This window comes from Nelumbo lutea, chromosome 1, assembly GCF_056320005.1.
Source record: "Nelumbo lutea isolate HS-2025 chromosome 1, American lotus-T2T, whole genome shotgun sequence".
Classification (NCBI taxonomy): Eukaryota; Viridiplantae; Streptophyta; class Magnoliopsida; order Proteales; family Nelumbonaceae; genus Nelumbo; species Nelumbo lutea.
Genome location: NC_142684.1, coordinates 64,468,232 through 64,490,337, shown reverse-complemented (window position 1 = coordinate 64,490,337; position 22,106 = coordinate 64,468,232). Strand labels below are relative to the sequence as shown.

Below are 22,106 nucleotides of genomic sequence, written 5' to 3'. Positions count from 1 at the left end.
AATTAGGGGTGTCAACGGTATTCGAAAATCCGATTTCGAATTCGATATTCGACATAATTGAATCGAATTCAGATAATCAAATATCTAATCGGTCGAATTTGGATATCCTATTCTTATCGAATAGTTAATCGGATTCGAATTCGGATGTCCTGATTCAATTCGATAAATATCCGAATTCGACCTATTATTTAATTATTATATATAATATATAAAATATGTTATATAATTTATACATAATAATTAAGTTATATGAATAATTTATATATTTATATACTTTATATCAATAAAATATTTATTTTATATATTTATTAATTATTAATTAATCAAATTCGATTCGAATATTTAATCGGATTCGAATTCGGATATTGCATAATCCGATTCGAATTCGGTCCGTTTACACCCCTACTCATAATTTTGCTGTTTCTTTCCTTCCTTTGAATGTTTTCCTTGTCACTTGCCGTCTGGTTGCCTCCCTAACCTTGGTACAGGTTCTGGTTCTCCTGTTACTGTTCCTTCCATCTCTACCTCGACTCCTTTCTTAGAAGCCCAGAGTCAGGAGACTGATAACACTTTGATTAAGGATTGATCAGAATTGGATACAGATAAGGTAGCAGAGGTTTTGGGAATTTTGATGGTAGATAAGAAAGGAAAAAAAATGGAGTACTGAGAAGTTTTTGGGAGAGGAAGGCAACTCTCTAGAACCTAAATGGTTAGAGAATTGAAGAAACTCCAAAGTGACCTGAAATGGAAGAACAGTTTTCAGAGAAAGACACCCTTAAGAAATTAAATCCGGATATAATAGTTCTTTAAGAAACCAAAAAAGAAACAGTTGATAGAAGATTGATTAAGGTTATCTGGAATGTTAATGGTAAACGTTGGGCTTCAATTGCATCCACTGGGGCGTAGGGTGGGCTTATGATTGCTTGGGATGAGAATCAAGTTTCTGGACAGGAAGTTGACAGAGGAAACCACTCTCTTTTAATTCTCTTCACGAATAAGTCTGATAGTTTTACTTGGATATTCACTGGTGTTTATGCTCCTAACTCCCCTAGATTGAGAGAGAACTTGTGGGATGAACTTGAAAGTGTCGGCTCTCATTATCAGCTCCCTTGGTGTGTAGGAGGCAATTTCAATGTCACTAGATTTGTCGTAGAGAAATCTAATGGAGGTCGGCTTACCTCAAGTATGTGAAGGTTTTCTCATTTTATCAGGGACCTTTCTTTAGTGGATCCCCCTTTTCTACTGCTAGATATACTCATCGAACATGCAAGCTGAATTAATATGCAGTAGGCTGGATTGATTTCTTTCGTCTTCTGATTGGGAAAATCATTTTCCTAAGACGTTTCAGATAACTAGACATAGATGTACCTCGGATCATTGGCCAGTAATGTTGGATACAGAAAAATTACAAACGGGTAAAAGTCCATATAGATTTGAGAAGTATTGGATTTTTTACCCTGATTTTAAGGATGAAGTGGCCAGATGGTGAGATGAATATAATCCTGAAGGTTGGGCAGGTTTTAACTTTTAAGTTTGGTCAAAAGCTTAAATACATCAAAAGGAAGCTGAAGGAGTGGAATAAGCTGAACTTTAAAGCAACCTCAGAAGAAAAAGATAAGTTGTTAGCAGATCTTCTGGATGTCAAATAGACTGATGGTCATTTAGAGAGGGAGGATTTGATTAAAAGAAATGAGACTCAAGCTGCCCTAGAACAACTAGTGTGGAGGGAGGTGTACTGGAGACACAGATCTAGGGTGAGCTGGCTAAGAGGAGACTGTAACACTCGATTCTTTCACAGCTTTGCTAATGGCAGGAATAGGAAGAATTTCATTTCTAAGTTGATGATGGGTAATTGTGAGACAGAGGTTCCCCTTATTATCAAGGAAGAAATAGTTGACTTCTTTGAGAAGCTGTATTTGTTTGACAGAAGTTGGAGACCTTTGTTATCAGAATGGAATGGCTCTAAGATCTCAGAAGATAAGAAATCTTGGCTTGAGAGAATTTAGGGAAGAGGAAATTAAAGAGGCAGTGTTTAGTCTTGATGAAGATAAGGCCCCTGGCCCTGATGGTTTTTCCTTGATTTTTTATCAGGAGTGCTGGGATATTATCAAGCAGGACTTGATAGAGGTCTTTGCTGATTTCCATAGATCAGCCAAGTTAAATTTGGGCAATAACTCTACTTTCATTAAGTTGATTCCTAAAAAAGCTGGTGCAGTTGAGATTAAAGATTATAGGCCAATCAGCCTCCTTGGAAGCCTATATAAAATCCTGGCCAAAGCTCTAGCTAATCAATTAAAGGAAGTAATTGGAGATGTGGTGGACTTCTCCCAAGGTGCTTCCATCAAAGGCAGACAAATTGTGGATGGGGCCTTAATTGCTAATGAGGTAGTAGAAGATAGAAAACAAAAAAGAAAAGAAGGGGTGGTTTGAAAAATTAATCTAGAAAAGGCGTATGACAGAGTGGACTGGCAATGCCTTGGGAATATCTTGAGACTTAAAAGTTTTGGAGGATTAGTTGGATGAAAGGCTGCATTCAATCTACTTGGTTCTCAGTTCTTATGAGTGGAGCCCCTCCAAGGATTCTATAAGGCCTTGAGAGGACTGAGACAAGGATGTCCTCTACCCCCGCTTCTGTTCGCTTTGGTAGCAGATTTACTGGACTTTCTCCTTAAATGATGACATAACTTTTTTCCTAGAAGGTGAGGTTAACTACTTCAGAAATTTGAAGAAAATTTTCAAATGCTTTGAGGCTGTGATGGGTTTAAGAGCCAATTTAGCTAAGAGCAGTATTGTAGGCATTCATGTCCCCCAAGATAAGTTGATCACCTTTAAAGAAATACTTGGATGTAAGGTTGAGAAGTGGCCTATAAATTATCTTGGCCTTCCTTTGGGGGGAAATTCCTTTTGGGCTCTGGTGATTGAAAAATGTGAGAAAAGTTGGATTCTTGGAAAATAAATTACCTCCCAAAAGGGGGAAGACTTATTCTCATCAAGTCTTCCCTATCCAGCCTGCCAATCTATTTCCTTTCCATTTTTAAAATGCCAGACAAAGTGAGACCTCTTCTAGAAAAATTGCAGCATGGCTTCCTTTGGCTGGGAGATAGTTTGCAAACCGAAGAAGGATGGAGGATTGGGTCTTGGGCATTTGGAAGAAAGAAATGTTGCTCTTCTTGGGAAATGGTTATGGCGCTTCCCCTTGGAACAAGATAGTCTCTGGACTTCTGTAATAAGAAGTAAATATTGTAAGGAACAATAACATGTGGGGCAGCAACATTGTGACAAACAAATATTTCTTTGCCAACCCTTGGAAAGGTATTATGCAAGTGCTTCCTTTCTTCTCCCCCTTATTTAGACTCAGAATTGGAGCTAGTAATTGTATCAGATTTTGGACTGATACTTGGTGGGGTCCAGTAATTTAAAAGGCGCGCCTCTAGATGCACAGTCGAGGCGCATTTTGGGGTATGCGCCTCGCCCAGATCCTAGGTGCACCTCTTTCAAAAGACGTGTGCCTGGTGTGCTTGATGCGCCTTGCGCCTCAGCCCAGGCTGCACCTTTTTAAAATTTGCGCTTTTTGCTTTATTTTTTTTTAGTCTAATGGTTGGGTTGAGGCACAATAAAATATCTTCTTAAAAGGCAATAAAAGTTGTAAAATCATTATTTTTTATGTGAGAAATAAGAATTTCATACCCTAACATAGACTTGTCCGGGCTTGCCTCGGGGGGCATGCTACAAAGGCGACTCATAGAATCAAGAATGCAATATGTTTTACATCACATTAACTACTTGAAGCAATGCAATTAAGGAGAAAAAAAAGAGATTGTGGGTTTTACATGCTTGAAAATGCTTTCTATGTTTGCTTTTATTTTTAAATTTTCATTTGAATACACTTTACATGTTATGTTTATGTATTTTAATTTTAAATAATAGGTTTTTAAATCATTTATTTTAAAATTTAAGTTTATATTTTTATTAACATTTTGTTTAATATTTTTTAAAACTTCTGCATTTTTTTTTAAATTTTGGCATTTTTTGGATTTTTTTTGGATTTTTTTTGTTTTTTTAGCTTTTTTTTTGTAATTTTGCGCCTTTCTTAAACTCGCCTTGTGCCTTGTGTCTCAGGTGCAAATTGGCCCTTGCTCTTTTTTTTGCGCCTTGCACTTTTAAAGCACTGATAGGGTCCCCAACTTCTCTCTGTTACCTATTGATGTAGGACCAGCTCAGTTCTAGTCCTTAGACAATGTTGAATGGTCTTCTTGGATCAGAATTTTATAGTTGTCGATGGCTGTAATGTCTTCTTGAAGGAATAAGAGAGAAATAGGGAAAGAAAGGAGAGAGAACACCTGGAATCACTCACAGGGTGCCTAGAATCACTCCAGAGCATGGGAATCACTCACCATAGTTACCATAAGCTAAAGAAAACTCAATATAATTCATTGCCTTTGTGTAAAACGTCCATACAGATTTATAGACAGTTGAAAAGCAGTCCACTTGATGTATGGAACTGTTTGGGATTAGATGCAAACCAGAAAATAAACAAACAAGAGAGGAAGAGAAGAGAGAGCTGGCGGCAATGAGTGTTAGAGAGTAAGAGGTTTGAACATAACCACTCTCTAACACTCTAAACATCTTATTAATAAGTTAATCTTTGACAAATTACAGAGAGGCCCTTGAGTGGGCAGGAAAATACAAAAAACAGAACGTTACAGAGTATGGGCCTAGAATAGGCCCACAACAGAGAGAAACATACATAACATGAAATGACAGTCTATGGGCCATTCGGCCCATCTCCTCTACACTCCCCCTCAAGCTGAGCATAGATGTTAATCATGCCCAGCTTGCCAGTGTCATGTTGAAGCCTTGCCTTGGAAATGCCCTTGGTGAGGAAGCCTGCCAATTGTCCTTCAGAAGTAATGAATGGAAGACACACTTCACCGGAGGAAACTCTTTCTTGAATAAAGTGTCTATCAACCTCAATATGTTTGGTTCTATCATGTTGTACCGAGTTGTGAGCAATGTTGATGGCAGCCTGATTATCACAATACAACATCATGGGTTTGTCATGATCAATCCCAAGTTCTTCCATTAAGGACCTTAGCCACAACAATTCCGAGACTCCATGTGCCATGGCTCTATATTCTGCTTCTACGGAGGATCGGGCCACAACTGATTGTTTCTTACTCCTCCAAGAGACAACATTACCAGCCACCAGACTGCAATACCCTGAAGTAGATCTTCTATCATCAATATTTCCAGCCCAATCAGCATCAATATAGGCTTCAAGTTTCAGATGACCATGCTTGTTAAATAGAATTCCTTTTCCTGGAGAGCCTTTCAGATAGCACAAAATCCGTTTTGCTGCTACCATATGGGTATCTAGGAGCATGCATGACCTGGCTAATGCAACTGACAGCATACGCAATATCTGGCCCAGTCATGCACAGGTACAAAAGCTTCCCAAGAAGTCTCTGAAAGACCCCTTTGTCTTCCAACAAAGTTCCATCCGAAGTTGAAAGTTTGTGACTCATATCAATAGGAGTTGCAGATGGTCTTGCACCCATTTTTCCAGTTTCATACAACAAATCAACGACATATTTCCTCTGGGAAATAAGAATCTCATCCCTGGATCTGGCAACTGATATGCCAAGGAAGTATCTCAACTCCCCCAGATCCTTAATCTCAAATTCTGTACGGAGGAAAGACTTAAGGGCTAGAATGCCTGAGGCATCATCACCGGTCACTATAATGTCATCAACATACACAATGAGATACACTGCTAGAGATCCACTTTTCTTCACAAAAAGAGTATGATCTGACTGTGTCTGAACATAGCCGAATTTAACAAGTGCAGCTCTAAATCTCTCAAACCAGGCTCTAGGAGATTGTTTGAGGCCATAAAGAGATTTCTTCAGTTTACATACCTTTCCTTGCATATCTTTCCCATACATTCCTAGAGGAAGACACATGTAGACCTCCTCATGTAAGTCACCATTTAGAAATGCATTCTTTACATCTATTGATAGAGAGGCCAATCAAAGTGAGCTGCTAGAGATAAAAGAACCCTCACAGATGTCATCTTAGCAACAGGGGCAAAAGTCCCCAGGTAGTCAATCCCATATGTCTGTGTGTAGCTTTTTGCAACAAGTCTGGCCTTGTACCTCTCAATAGTCCCATCAGCCCTGTATTTAATGGTAAAAACCCACTTGCACCCAACTGGATCCTTCCCTTCAGGCAAATCCACCACCTCCCAAGTACTATTTTCATGTAGAGCATCCATTTCAGTCTGCATGGCATCTCTCCATTCTGGAATCCCAAGAGCTTTTGATACAGACCTAAGAATGGGGTTAGAAGCAATTGAAGAGAGGTAGGCACAGTATAAAGGGGAAAGTAGGTCATAAGAAAGGTGTTTGGAAATGCAGTGTGCAATACACTTCCGCTTTCCTTTCCTAACAGCAATGGGGACATCAAGATCTGGGAAGGATGATTCCAAGGGAGCTGAAGCAGTACCTATTATCTCATCTGTGGTTGGGAATGTATGAGCCTCATCTGTTGTAAGTGAAACCACTTGCTCATTCCTGGATCTCTGCCTTTGATACACTTTGGGATTATGGGTAGGACAAGGAGGTAAAGAAATAGAGGCACTAGGACAAGAGGAATGAAGTGGCTGATCCTCCTTTGATTCATTTGGTGAGGATACAAGTTTGTCAAGAGTCAACTGGGACAGGAGGAAGAAGAGCAAAAACTTGTGACAGACTCTCCCCCTGTTGACAATGTCCTTCCTGAGAGGAACCATAAAAAGGACAAAGTTGAAAACCAGAAAATAAACAATCCACTTGATGTATGGAACTGTTTGAGATTAGATGCAAACTAGAAAATAAACAAACAAGAGAGGAAGAGAAGAGAGAGCCGGCGGCAATGAGGTTCGAACATAACCACTCTCTAACATTCTAAACATCTTATTAACAAGTTAGTCTTTGACAAATTATAGAGAGGCCCTTGAGTGGGCAGGAAAATACAAAAAACAAAACATTATAGAGTATGGGCCCAGAATAAGGCCCACAACAGAGAGAAACATAACATAACATGAAATGACAGTCTATGGGCCATTCGGCCCATCTCCTCTACATAGACTCTAAAATCATAATAACCCTAGGAGTCAAACTGTTAGACTCAATAATCCTAGTAGGACTCATACTAAGTTGTCATATCCTATTTCATTTCAAAGAAGACTCAATAACTCTTATCCCATTTATGCAATGACTGAAATTTTAAACATAAACAAATTATAACTAGAAAAATTAAACCCTATCATTGGACCCCAGAAAATTGCAAAAATGACAAAAAATACCCCTACTGTCCAAAAATACAGAAATACATAAAATATCATAAAATTCCAATTGACTCTTCATCTTCTGCATCACCTATCCTAACCTCTTTAGTCTAGCTTTGGACAAGGAAATCTTAGGCCCCGTTTGGTTCACGGGAATAGGGGTCTGGAATCAGAATCGGAATGGGCTATTCCGATTCCAACTGTTTGGTTGGGTGGAATTGGAATCCCATTCCCATTCCTGCTGGAATGGCATTCCCCCATTCGAGGGAATGGCCATTCCCTGCCCCTCCCTTGGGAATGAAATCCCATTCCTACTGATTTTAATTCCCATTCCCATTCCTGTCTGAACCAAATAGATTATGGGAATGGCCATTCCCTGCCCCTCCCTTGGGAATGAAATCCCATTCCTGCTGATTTTAATTCCCATTCCCATTCCTGTCTGAACCAAACAGATTATGGGAATGGACCATTCCGATTCCGATTTCGAAGGATTTCGATTCCAATTCTGATTCCGATTCTGACTGCAAACCAAACGGACCCTTAGTTTCTGATGTTCTCATAAGAGGTAATCAAGGTTTGTCCTATAATTTCAACTTTCATAGAGCTTTAACTGATTTTGAAGCCCAAGGAGTTTCCTCCCTTCTCTCATTGAGTGAAGTTTTTCTCTCTAATCTCCTTGACAAACGTATTTGGTCTTTATCTCCCAATGGCATATTTTCCACCAAGTCCTTTTTCATCCACCTTACTTCGGGAACCCCTCCTACCATCTTGGTCAACAAAATTTGGCCTCGTGTGGTGCCCCTTAAAATTTCGTTCTTTATTTGGGAGGCGGTTTGGGAGCGCATTAACACTTGTGATTTGATCCAAAGAAAAAGATTAGGATGCCATTGTCTTTCTCCTCACATCTGTGTTATGTGCATGAAGGATGGTTAATCAGCTAGTCGCTTGCTAATTAATTGTGAGGTGGCTCGTTCTCTATGGCAATTCTTCCATGATTTGGTGTTTGACTCTAGTTTCTATTGGGTTCCTCCCAATAAGGTTGTTTGTTGGAACACAACAGCCGAAGAAGAAGAAGAAGAAGAAGAAGATTTGAGAATGGCGTCTTACTCACTTCAGCCGGCCCTACAATCTTATATAGATGTTTACAAAATAATGTTACATGAATGGACTGGAATGCCCCTGATTAGTGATGGGACACCTAGACAAATAAAACATTAAAACAAGTTTAGACCCAATAACTAAGGACTTAAGACACAAATATGACTAACACAAACACTAAACCAGCCGAACCAACACTCCCCCTCAAGCTAAGCATGGATGTCAGTCATATTTAGCTTGCCAAGTAAGTCTTAAGAATTTTGTTGAAGCTAGTCCTTTTGTTAGCACATCTGCAATCTGCATCTTGGAAGGAGTATAAGGAATGCAGAGTTCTCCTGAGACTATTCTTTCTCTAACGAAGTGTCGGTCAATCTTAATGTGCTTCGTCCTATCATGTTGCACTGGGTTATTTGCAATGTTGATGGCAGCCTTGTTGTCACAGTACAGTCTGAGAGGACACTCGACCTTTATCCCGAGCTCACCAAGAAGGGTCCTAAGCCACAGTAGTTCAACAACACCATGAGCCATAGCTCGATATTCATCCTCACTTGATCTAGCAATCACATTCTGCTTTTTACTTCACCGTGTAACCAGATTCCCTCCAACAAACGTGCAATACCCAGAAGTAGACTTTCTGTCTCCAACAGAACCAACCCAATCTGCATCAGTGTACGCTTCAATTTCAATTTTATTGTATTTTTTGAACAGAATTCCTTTTCCTGGGCAAGTCTTCAAATACCTAAGAATCCTTTCCGCTGCTTTCATATGAGAAATCTTTGGAGAGTGCATGAATTGGCTGACATGTACAACATAAGCAATATCTGGTCGAGTGAAAGACAGATATATCAACTTCCCTACTAGTTTTTGGTATCTCTCTTTATCAAGGTAGTCATCTCCTACTGATTCCTGTAGACCATGGTTCTGCTCTATTGGAGTATCTGCTGGTCTACACCCCATCATACCTGTCTTCTCTAGAAGATCAAGAACATACTTCCGTTGACATATATAGATGCCCTCTTGTGACCTAGCAACTTCAATTCCAAGGAAGTATCTCAGATGGCCCAAGTCTTTGATCTCAAACTCAGAAGCCAAGAACTCCTTTAATCTTTTTATCTCTTCCAGATCGTCCCCTGTAATCACCATATCATCCACATAGACGATGAGTGTCGTAAGTCTGCTATTCCATTTCCTTATGAACAAGGTATGTTCTACACCACTTTGAGTGTATCCCACTCTCTTCATGGCCCCACAAAGATTCTCAAACCAAACCCGAGGAGACTGCTTAAGACCATATAATGCTTTCCCTAGTTTACACACTTTCCCATCAAAGCCATAACCTGGTGGAGGATCCATGAATACCTCTTCACATAGATTGCCATTTAGGAAAGCGTTTTTCACATCCAACTGATGTAACTCCCATGAGAAGTTTGCAGCTAATGACAGTAAAACCCGGATTGTGTTGAGCTTTGCGACTGGAGCAAAGGTCTCTTTGTAGTCAATCCCCTCCTTTTGAGTAAACCCCTTTGCCACAAGTTTGGCCTTGTATCTTTCAATGGACCCGTCCTCCCTATGCTTTACAGTGAACACCCACTTGCATCCCACAGTGCATTTCCCTTCTAGTAGATCCACTAATTCCCAAGTCCTTGCTTTCATTAAGGCTTTCATTTCTTCATTCATAGCCTCTCTCCATCTTGGGTCAGACACTGCCTCTAAGTACCTAGTAGGGACATGCATGGAGGAGAGAGCAGACACAAATGAATAATAACGAGGAGATAAACATGAGTAAGAAACAAATTCAGCAATGGGGTGTCGGATAGTACAAGAACGGGTAGACTTACGAAGAGCAATAGGGAGATCCAAATCAGAAGTATGAGTGATAAGATTACCTGGAGTTGCTGAGACAGATTGATCCGAGTCCGATTGATTGCTGCCATGAGTTAGAGGGTCATTTTTCCTTCTGTTGTAGGTGATTCTTATATCTTTTTGTTGCCTACTGGTGTCCTCAGTTACATCTGCAGCATCAAGAGTGGTAACAGGTGCAATGGGAGCCTCACAAGGTTCACCCGGGATGCTACAACTAAGAGGATCAGGAGGAGAAGATGGAAGGCCCGAGGCCGAAAGTGGCACAAAAAGGAGGGGGAAGAAGAATCCTCTTCCATCCCACTAGTCTCCCCCTGAAGAGGATTTTGGGAAGAATGAAAATAGGATTGAGACTCAAAAAATACCACGTCTTTTGTGACGTATTTCTTCTTGGTGGCGGGATCATAACACTTGTAACCCTTCTGTGTAGGAGAGTACCTTAGAAAGATTTCTTTCGTAGCCCTAGGATCCAACTTGGTCTTCTTTGGATCCTTTACATGTATAAAACATAACCAAAGACTCTAGGTGGGAGAGGAAAGTCTGGAAGATTAGGACAAAGGGCAGAGAAAGGAGTTTTCATACCCAACACCTTGGATGGCATCCGATTTATCAGATATGATGCGGTAAGGACTGCTTGAGACTAATAGTGCTTGGGAACCTTGTGCTGAAATAGTAAAGCTCGAGCGGTCTCCAATAAGTATCTATTTTTGCACTAAGCAACCTCATTCTGTTGAGGGGTACTAGCACAAGATGACCGGTGTAGCATGCTAGCATCCACCATTAACAGGTTCAAGGATCTTTCAAAATATTCAGCAGCATTGTCTGAACGGAATTGCTTAATCTTCTTGTCAAACTGAGTTTCAATCATTTTACAAAATGCCATGGTTATCCGGGGCACTTCATTACATCCTTTTAACAAGTAAATCCATGTGCATCATGAGTAGTGATCAATAAAATTGATAAAGTAACGAAAGCCATCTATAGAAACAAGAGGTGAAGGGCCCCAAACATCAAAATGGACCAAATCAAAAGGAGCTTGAATTTCATTACTAGAAATTGGATAAAGAGTTCTACATTGTTTTGACAAATGACACACTTCACAAACTAAACTTTGACTTGAAATACCCTTGAATAATTTGGGAAATAGCCCTTGCAATGATGAAAAAGGTAAATGACCTAGCCTAGCATGCCACAAGTGTAACCTAGCTATTGACTCCTCATTATTCTGACTACTGGCAGTAGTTGATAGTAAGGCCAAACTGATGTTTGCATCAAAATATTAGAGACCTCTACATTCATGACTGCTCCCAATCGTTCTCTTCGTCAATTTGTCCTGAAAGAAACAATGAGTAGGAAAGAAAGTTATGCTACAATTTAAATTCTTGATAAGCTTCGAAACAGATAAGAGATAGGAAGTAAGATTGGGAACATGTAAAACAGATTTAAGAGAGAGGTCCTTGCTTAAGTCAACCCGCCCCCCCCCCCCCCCCCCCAGAGATGGTGGAGAGAGAACCATCAGCAACTCTCATCTTATCTTGGCCAGACATCAATTGGTAAGAAGAAAATAAAGAGGACATGTGTGTCATGTGGTCAGTTGCACCAGAATCAATAATCCAAGAAGTAGAATCTATAGAACTAGTTGCACTATAAGCAGAGACAATACCTGATCTGGCAAGAGAGGTGGAAGCAAGGGAATTAGTCCCTAGACGGGTTAAGGCCCGTCTAAGGACCTCTACCTCATCAGCAGTGAAACCTAAAGACCCGGATGTGGAGGAATTAGCAGTCTGTCCCATGGGAGAAGATGCAACTGTAGATGTGTTCTTCGAGCTATCACCACTGTGACTAGTAACAAGGTTCCCACTTGCTGTTTGATTCTTCTTGGGCTTCTTGTCTTTCCTTAACGCAACTGGTTTCAGATGAGGATAAAGAACCTAACAAGTCTCTTTTACATGCCTTTCACCTCCACAATGAGAGCACTTAAGATGCCTCTTGTCTGAATGCTTGCTTCCTTTTTGGTTTGAAGAAATCAGGGCTGAATGTTCAACAGGCTATTCAACTGGCTGTATTTTAGTGTCAACTTGCATCTCTTTCCTCCTAACCTGTTCATTCCTTACTAGATAATAGACATGGTGTAAATCTGGCATTTCATCCCTTCCCAAAATTTGAGACCTTATGCTCTCATACATTGGGTCTAAACCAGTCAAGAACTTAAAGGCTCTACCCTCTTCAATTTGTTTATCATGCCTTTCCCTGTCTTTTGCATTCTCCCAATTGAGAATAAGATGATGATCAAGTTCTTCCCATAGTCCTTCTAGGGTTGCAAAATACGTTGCAACTGTCATATTTCCTTGTCTCAGTGCAGCAATGTCTTGGTTTAGCCTATAAATTCTGGCATTATTCTTTCTCTGTCCATAAGTTTTAGATACTTTCTCCCAGATCTTAGCAGCAGTGGGAAAGTGTTGAACAGTCCTGGCCACTCTTGGAGTCATCGAAGCAAGCAGCCAGGACATAACAGTAGCATTTTCCTTATGCCATACTGCGTACTCCACACTACCCACTTCAGGTTCCTTCTTCTATCCATCTAAATAACCCGTAAGTTCCCGGGAAGTAATGAAGAGCATGGCTGAAACAAACCCTTCTCTGAAGTTATATTCATCCAACAATACACTGGTGATCTACAAGTTGTGCAGATTTGGATTTTCCAGATTAGGAGACCTTCCACCAGTTCTATTATCCCTAGAAGACACTTCTCCCGATATTGAAGACATCTCCTTCCTCTTACAGTGATCACGATTGAAAACTCAGTACTATTTCAGACTTACCGAGGCTGTTACAAGGCTGAGAACCCCTCGTAACAGGTCTGAAACCAAGAACAATCCACCTCTGTACTGTGTTGAACTCTTCTGGACTAGGCCGGGCTTTGACTTCTGCTGTCGTAGACTGATCACCATTACGATCTGTACTAGGACTGTCGAAGTCAGTCCTTCCACCTAGATCTGTTCCACACAGATCTCTCTTAGCAGCCGAATGGCTACTACCTGCTGCAAGGTGTCTAGTAGGGCATCGCTTCTGGAACAAACTCCCCTTGGGCCCTACAACCAAGGTAAACCCTAGATACAGACCTTGCTGTGTTCTACGGTCAGCCCTAGGGTTTCTTCACAGCAGCCAAGATTGGAGAGAGAGAAAAAAAAGAATAAAGAAGAGAAGAAAAGTGGTGGCTGTAACCAGACAGACGGATTAGTGCTCTGATACTATGTTTGCTGGAACATAGCAGCCGAAGAAGAAGAAGAGAAGAAGATTTGAGAATGGCGGCTTACTCACTTCAGCCGGCCCTACAATCTTATATAGATGTTTACAAAATAATGTTACATGAATGGACTGGAATGCCCCTGATTAGTGATGGGACACCTAGACAAATAAAACATTAAAATAAGTTTAGGCCCAATAACTAAGGACTTAAGACACAAATATGACTAACATAAACACCAAACCAGCCGAACCAACAAAGGTTGCAAATTTTTTTAATCAGTGGCCTTGCAATTTGCGTTCTAGAGGTAAAATATTTTGGAGAGCCTCAACTCATGCTGTTATGTGGTGTATCTGGGATGAATGAAACAGGAGAATTTTTTTAACAAGTTTGCGAGGGTGGAAGCCATTAGAGAGAGAATTTTCATGGGCACCTTTTCCTGGCTTCTTTCCACTGATCATTTCAAAGGTTCCAGATATGCTGATCTTGAAAGGAATTTAATAGAGATTATCCAGTCTTCCATTGTTAACAATTAACTGATGTTATGCATCTTTATTCTTCTTAATATAAAATATTTTTATTAAAAATAAAGAAAAAAATGAGATCCCCCCTTCCTCTTCATCCTCCTCCTAATCCCCCTCCTCTTAAGGAGGCTTACGCCTCTTTGTGTTTGGGAGGCTTACGCCTCTTGTGTTCTAAACTACGCCTCACGCCTCTAGGTAGTGGAACACCTCGCATCACACATCCTGGTTTTAAAACATTGTTTTTGCTATAGGAAAAGAAGAAAAAAAATGTGTTGATCAGGAAATGTGTAGTAGTAGTAATAGTAGTAATGTTTATATTGATTAAACCCTAACAAATAAGAAAATGAAAAGAAATTAGTATATAAACATACAAAATGGACATTTTAGTTTAATAGTGCCTATTTTATAACTATAATGTCAAAAAATAAAGAATAAAAAGGTATTTTATAATACATAGTACAAAACTGTTTAGCGATTAGGCGAGGTGAGCCTCAAAGGGCGCCTTGTAGCCTAGGCGTCACCTTGACAACTATGATCCATTTTCATGTCACAGAAACAGATCTAGAAGCTCAGACATAATAGGATTCACTTCAGTATCTTTTGCTGCGATAACTTTCCTCCAATGGGCTGCTTCCTTCATAGAAATCTCCAAAGCCACTTTCCATGAAGAGCCGCAATCTCTATTCCAATTTCTGTTTGACCAGTTAAAAGTTTTCTTTTGTTCAGGTTATGTTGGATTTTCAAGCCTTTTAGCAACAACTATGGTTGGCTGGGATTCTTGGGCTGTGTGCTGGGCCTAGGGATGCAACTCTGGCAGGGTCGGTTCAGATTGAGGTCAAACCTAGCCCAACCTAATATTTTAGGGGTTCATCCTCTAGCTTTCTGGCTCTAAACTTGACCCAGCCTGCCTTACTTGCTTCCCAACCTGTAGACCTTGGGTTGGGCTTTTTTAGCCCTAAACCTAGTAAGTAGTAACTGGCATGTCAGTATCTTGTTGACACATGATGTATCTCTGCCTTGTATTTAGCAAATAAGAGCTGCCTACAAGAATAATCGTCTTATCATACTTTCATATATAAAATATTTTGAATCTGCGGTTCTGGACTTTGGTCAGCTGCTGAGCTGCGTGTTTTCATTGTTTCATATATAAAAGAGGGATTTTCTTTCATATGCTGTCTGCTTTTCTTGTTAAAATACATCTGTTTGGTTATTCTTAATGATCAAAGAAGAAATCTAACTATAAAATTGTGTTATTTTTGCTACACAATGTGTGAGAGACCTGTCCTTTTGCAGAACTTAAAAAATTTGGAGAGATTGGGCTGGTATCTGTTTCAGTGCCTGATGTCCCTGTTATTGTTCATAATATGCCTATGGAGTGTGGTTATGCTGATTCAAAAATAAATGAACCTGATTCAGCTGGGAAGTTATGTATGGAAGACAGCAGTTTGCCTCTGGAAACCCAGTTAACTAAATTAAAACAAAAAGTGCATATTGAGGAGAGAAAACTCGAGGAGGCAATGGCCACTATCAAGGCTAAGGAATGTAGGGTTATTGAACTAGAAGCAATTTTAAGTAGAAGTGAGTCACCCAGGGAAGGGTCAAGGAGGAGGAGAGACTTGGAGATCGAGCTTGAGAATCTGTTCAAGCAGAAAATAGAAGCTGAAGTTGAGTACCTAGCTGTAAGCACAACAACCCAGAAGTTGATAGTTGACACAGAGGAGCACATCACACTCCTTGAAGAACAAAAATCCCTGGCAGAGGAGCAAGCTGAGATACTGCACAAACTAAGAGATGCAGAAAGCAAGGCTGTAGTACTGAAGAGACAGGCAGAGGAGTTGGAGACTTGTTGTGAGGAGTTGGTAAGGACCGAAGAGGTGTTAAAGATGCAGAACAGGGTATGGAATTTTACTTTGTGCGTTTTGGTGCAGTTGATATTGCTGTTTACAGCATTTGGGCTTTTCCTCTTGCGGCTATTCCCACATTATGGTGGGTTTGTACCTACCTAAGTCTGAGAAGAGGAATGCCAATGGCTTGTGGTATTCGTCATCTGACAACAAACCAGGTCGTAGAACACATAAACTCTCTGCTATTTTTTTACTAGAGATTTACACACGGAATTTTCATGTTGTTGTGATGTTTTTATCGTCTTGTCATTTATAGCTCATTGTTTTCCCGGTTCTTCCTAATTATGAATGCCATATTAGATAGTACAGTTTCTATTGGCCAAGACGAGGAGAGCGAAAAATGATTAGTTGATTTCTCATTTGTTGGGTTGTTATATTACAAGGAATATGTGAAGAGATAGTACTATGGGGCTGAAACTGAAGGAATGCTTACTTGCTCTGAGTCTGAGTCTGTTGATAACATTAACATCCATCTGACTCTGAGCAAATTGGCAAGAGAAATTATAGCATGGCGTGTATGGGCAATACTTGCCTCCTACCACCTCCTGATTTTTTTAGATCTAAACCCCAAGGCTCAGTTTGGGAAGAGTATAAATACAAATATATAGTGTAAATACAGGTATAGAAGTACAAAATGCAAATATGTACAGTGAAAAACCTTACATTTTTTGTATTATTTTATATGTATTTGTACTCCTTCCAAACTGAGCCTTAAAGGCCTAAGTTCCTAAACCCTTAGGCCTATGTTTGGTTTGAAGGAAAATGCAGGGACAGGAAGGAAAAGGTAGGAAAACTTTTACAAATCTTATATTAGGCTTCCCTGTCTTTCCCTACCTTTTCCTTCAACAGCCTTAACCCTAGCCTTAAAGGAAAATGATTACGGTAGGATGCATGTCATGTGACATGGAAGGAACCAAATATATATTTTCCGACGTGAATGATGTTTGGGTCGGTGGGTCCATTTCCTGATCTCATCTGATTAGGAGAAAAGGAGGGTTCTGTAATTCTATTCTGTTCTATTCTTCTACTTGTGTATGCAGAAAGAAGAGCTGAATCCCAACGTCCATTTGGCATTTGGATATTGGAGACTTGGAGTTGATCATCTCCTGCTTTCTTTGCGTCTCAACTTCCAACTTCCAAAGATGTTTATCTCAGCAACTCCTTTAAACATTTTCAGTCAAATTCCAAATGCAGTGCAAATACTCCATATAAATAATTATTAATTGGAGTGGAAGACGGAGGAGATGGGTGGGGTTGTCCTTACTAAGGGCACCCCAATTTGTCTTTTTAGTGTATATATATATATATATGTGACATTCCAAGCTCCAAGGTGACGAGGGAACTCGCAGAATCTCCACGCGACCTCCCAATGAAACAGGAACACGCTAGCAGTTGAAAATAAAATTCTGAACGTCATGTGAACTGATATTTTATTTCAATTGTTGGTGTGTCCTCTCATTGGTGGGTCGCCCAGAAGATACGAGTTCACGACCAAGCGTGTAGTTGGCAGTTTGCTAAAGGTGTGAATTAAAAAAAAAATATATATATATATATATATATATATTATATGTTAAGTCAAAAAGAAGGGAAAGCTAAGTGGGTCCCGTTGTCTCGTTCTCTCTTTCCTTTTTGAGGTTAAGGTTGAGAGTGCGTATTTTATAAATAAGTGCTTATTCAGGCATTTATCAGTGTTTGATAAAAAATCACTTATTCCAAATAAGGGTAGTATAGTTAATTTCATGATGTGGTGGGCCAAGATAGCCAAAAGAAAATAAATACTTAAAAAATAAGTTCAAAATTTGGGTTCAATGCTTATTCAGGCTTATTTCCTATAAATGCAAATTAGGGTTTGTTGGTGTGGTTCCAACTCCCAACAAGCACTCCCAAACATGGGCTAAATCTCTTTTAACTCTCTCTTTTGTCTTAACGACTTCAACCTCAATTGCTTTTATTTTTATTTTTGATAATTAAAATACACATTAACTAAGCAAGAAATTACAAATACAAGGTTCTAGCCAGACCGATGACTTATACCACCAGTAACAAACCTCACTAAAAGTTTTAGCTTGTTGCGTCAAAACATGAGCAACTAGTTTTACTCAACTACTTAGATTTATATACAAATTTTACAAAATTGAAATTCTTAACTAAAGACAAAATCCTAGCTATATTTCTAGCAAATTTCCAGGGTAATAAAGTTTCACTCTTTTGAAGAGCCTTAACCACTGTATCTGAGTTTGAGAAAATCACTACAGATATAGGATTCCATCCTTGGGCCGTTGCAAAAGAAATGCCCTTGAAAATCACACTCTGTTCAATTTCATTAAGCTCCTGACCAATGACCACAACCCAAAACCCAGTTTGCCTTTTTCTCAGTCCCCTTGAAGATCCTTTCATCTTTCACCTGCCATATGAAATACCGTGCAACTGCAATCCATGAAATAATATTTAATAACGTTTGTGGGTCACCACTCTTTTGCACAATAATCTCAAGAAACTGATGGAAATTTACACATTGATCTTTTGATATCAAAATTGAGTTTGGCTTTGCTCGGTGCAATGCCCGTTCGAACAGACGTTACAGCAGCTTAAATCTGGGTGGGATCTTTAATTTTCATATTTTCCTAATCTAGCTTAACATGCTAGGGTGCAAGGAGACATTTCTTTCTTTCCACTGGGACACACTGAATTTCTTAATAGAAAATTTGCCATTATTAGCCCTTTTCCTTGTGAATTTATCAAAGTCCCCATTGAATATATGTGTTTCCAGAATATAAGACAGCTCAGGTTGGAGAAATATCCTTGTCAATTTTTGGACATGCCAAGACCCCAATGAAGGAGAAATCAAATCACGAACTTGGGTATCCTCATTTTCAGAAAGGAGGAGGCCCAATTAGAGATAAAAAAGAAAAAAAATCCTGCATTTGAATCGAAGCAAAATCCCAAATCCTAAGATTGGATTGAGAATGAATTTGGACTCCCAAAGATGGGAGGATGTGCCCTCCATTCCTCCAAAGAGGAGAAGCTGACCTAGAAACCTTCCTGGAATTCTTTCATTATTTGAGAGATGCTTACTTTAATTTGCATAACTTGGACCCATAAAGTTTTAAGTCTTTAAATGCTAACCCTCCTTCTGTCTTGGGAGTACAAAGTTTATTCCAAGAATCCCACTTCATATTTTTCCTATTATGAGACTCATTCCACCAAAAAGCTTTTTGATGAAATTTCTCCATTTCATTTATGGTTTTGTGTGTGTGTATGTGTTGAAGTCTAAACTATAAATCCATGTTCATTTATGGTTTTGTGTGTGCTAAAAGCTTTTTGAATTTCCACCAAAACCTAAATAGTTAATGCCTTTTAATATTACACAGTGTGTTAAAGTCTAAACAATAAATCTTTGTTCATGGGTTTGTGAGTCCTCTAACCTCTTCCAAGACCTCCTTAGAGAGAGGTTGAGTTGATCTGTTAATCTTTCAAACACCAAAGACTGAGAGTGTAGTAACCCAAAATTCATTTCAGTGTGGTTGGTTGGTTGATTGATTTGATTCTAATGACTCACCAGAGTAAAATTGTACTACCTGTGAAAATGTTACGTAGACTTGACCAACCCAGTTTTAGTTTAAGAAGAAAGCACATTATTTTCTCAACCCAATTGGTTCCAGTCTAAGTTGTGAAGAGTATGTGTAAACCAAGCAAGCAACCAGGCAGTGCCACTGCTTCCCTGTCCCCACACATACCACAGTTCAGTTGCATGTAAAACGCCCAATTCAACGTTGAATCCCTTGATTAATTTCAATTCTCTCTTTTCCGCAAATCCCTCTTGGCTCTTTCACACCCAGCACCCAGTAATAACAACAATAAACCAGTATTAAATGGAAAATAAACTCATAATAAGTGTCAACCATTCATGGCGATGTTTGACTCAAAACTGTTGCGGACTCTCTGAATTTTGATAAATACCACCTAATTGCTTACCACTTTTAGTTTTGATACCTGTTGATTGGTTATGATTAGGGGTTGTCAAAGGATTTTTGAAGTCTGAGTCTGATTTGGCTTTCAAATCAACTACCCTACATTTAGATGTTAGAATTTGTAGTATAATTATGTTTGTGTGTAGATATTATATGTAATTATATGAACTTTATAATTAATAAATTTAATATTTTATATTTATATACTATATATAAGTTAAAAGCATTTTTTTTAATTTTTTTCTATTTTAAACATAATAAGATGGATGAGGATTAACTCAGGATAAATCCAAGTCCAACGTTTTAGATTTCAAATTGGGATCCGAATCAGATGTTGATATAATTAGACCCTATCCATGCATTATGGGTTCGGATCTCCTACCTATAAATTCTTCCCACATTCCTATCTAAGGTTTAAAGTATCGACACGTTTTGGCTGATACATATCTGATGTAACCGTTTTCGGCCACGTGTCACAATTTTACTGGAGGGCCAAATCTGCCCTCATCAATAGCCCCCCACTCTCGAGTTGATAGTAATTCAGCGAAGGGAGTAGATTTCTTTTGGCCCGTAAGTCGATGAGCTAGTAAGTGCTGATCCAATTACTAGTATGGCCCGTAGGCTTTAGGAGCGACTCGTAGTCTATTCTTTTTTTGACTTTGCCCGTGCCGGAGAGGCGACCGAGTCTTGAGCAGTAATGTGGCCCGTAGGCTTTTGGGAGCGACTCGTAGTCTACTCTTTTTTGACTTTTGCCCGTGCCGGAAAGGCGATCGGGTCTTAAGCAGTAATGTGGCCCGTAGGCTTTTGGGAGCGACTCGTAGTCTACTCTTTTTTTACTTTTGCCCGTGCCGGAGAGGTGACCGGGTCTTAAGCAGTAATGTGGCCCGTAGGCTTTTGGGAGCGACTCGTAGTCTACTCTTTTTTGACTCTTGCCCGTGCCGGAGAGGCGACCGGGTCTTAAGCAGTAATGTGGCCCGTAGGCTTTTGGGAGCGACTCGTAGTCTACTCTTTTTTGACTCTTGCCCGTGCCGGAGAGGTGACCGGGTCTTAAGCAGTAATGTGGCCCGTAGGCTTTTGGGAGCGACTCGTAGTCTACTCTTTTTTGACTTTTGCCCGTGTCGGAGAGGCGACCGGGTCTTAAGCAGTAATGTGGCCCGTAGGCTTTTGGGAGTGACTCGTAGTCTACTCTTTTTTTACTTTTGCCCGTGCCGGAGAGGTGACTGGGTCTTAAGCAGTAATGTGGCCCGTAGGGTTTTGGGAGTGACTCGTAGTCTACTCTTTTTTTACTCTTGCCCGTGCCGGAGAGGTGACCGGGTCTTAAGCAGTAATGTGGCCCGTAGGCTTTTGGGAGCGACTCGTAGTCTACTCTTTTTTGACTTTTGCCCGTGCCGGAGAGGTGACCGGGTCTTAAGCAGTAATGTGGCCCGTAGGCTTTTGGGAGCGACTCGTAGTCTACTCTTTTTTTACTCTTGCCTGTGCCGGAGAGGTGACCGGGTCTTAAGCAGTAATGTGGCCCGTAGGCTTTTGGGAGCGACTCGTAGTCTACTCTTTTTTGACTTTTGCCCGTGCCGGAGAGGCGACCGGGTCTTAAGCAGTAATGTGGCTCGTAGGCTTTTGGGAGCGACTCGTAGTCTACTCTTTTTTTACTTTTGCCCGTGCTGGAGAGGTGACCGGGTCTTAAGCAGTAATGTGGCCCGTAGGCTTTTGGGAGCGACTCGTAGTCTACTCTTTTTTTACTCTTGCCTGTGCCGGAGAGGTGACCGGGTCTTAAGCAGTAATGTGGCCCGTAGGCTTTTGGGAGCGACTCGTAGTCTACTCTTTTTTGACTTTTGCCCGTGCCGGAGAGGCGACCGGGTCTTAAGCAGTAATGTGGCCCGTAGGCTTTTGGGAGCGACTCGTAGTCTACTCTTTTTTTACTTTTGCCCGTGCCGGAGAGGTGACCGGGTCTTAAGCAGTAATGTGGCCCGTAGGCTTTTGGGAGTGACTCGTAGTCTACTCTTTTTTTACTTTTGCCCGTGTCGGAGAGGCAACCGAGTCTTAAGTAGTGAGGTGGCCCATAGGCTTGGCCTGCATCAGCTTCGTAATGCCGGTCACCTACTCCTACAAGAAGCTACTAGGGGCTCAACCTTCGGGGGCAACACCACTAACTTTAGGTTGCCAGCTCACACGGGAGCC

The 22,106-nt window shown here is 40.3% G+C and overlaps 1 protein-coding gene across 4 annotated transcripts in view; it reads left to right on the top strand.

Annotated features, from left to right (window-relative positions):
* WIP2 (WPP domain interacting protein 2) overlaps positions 1 to 16,319 on the top strand; it is a 28,445-nt gene extending 12,126 nt beyond the window's left edge. For all 4 annotated transcript variants that reach the window (XM_088963925.1, XM_088963923.1, XM_088963922.1 and 1 more), the window contains exon 3: positions 15,350 to 16,319. In XM_088963925.1, coding sequence (XP_088820051.1) covers positions 15,350 to 16,062 — 713 coding nt within the window. In that variant the 3' untranslated portion in view covers positions 16,063 to 16,319. The remainder of the gene's footprint in view (positions 1 to 15,349) is intronic.
* The last annotated feature ends 5,787 nt before the right edge of the window (positions 16,320 to 22,106 follow it).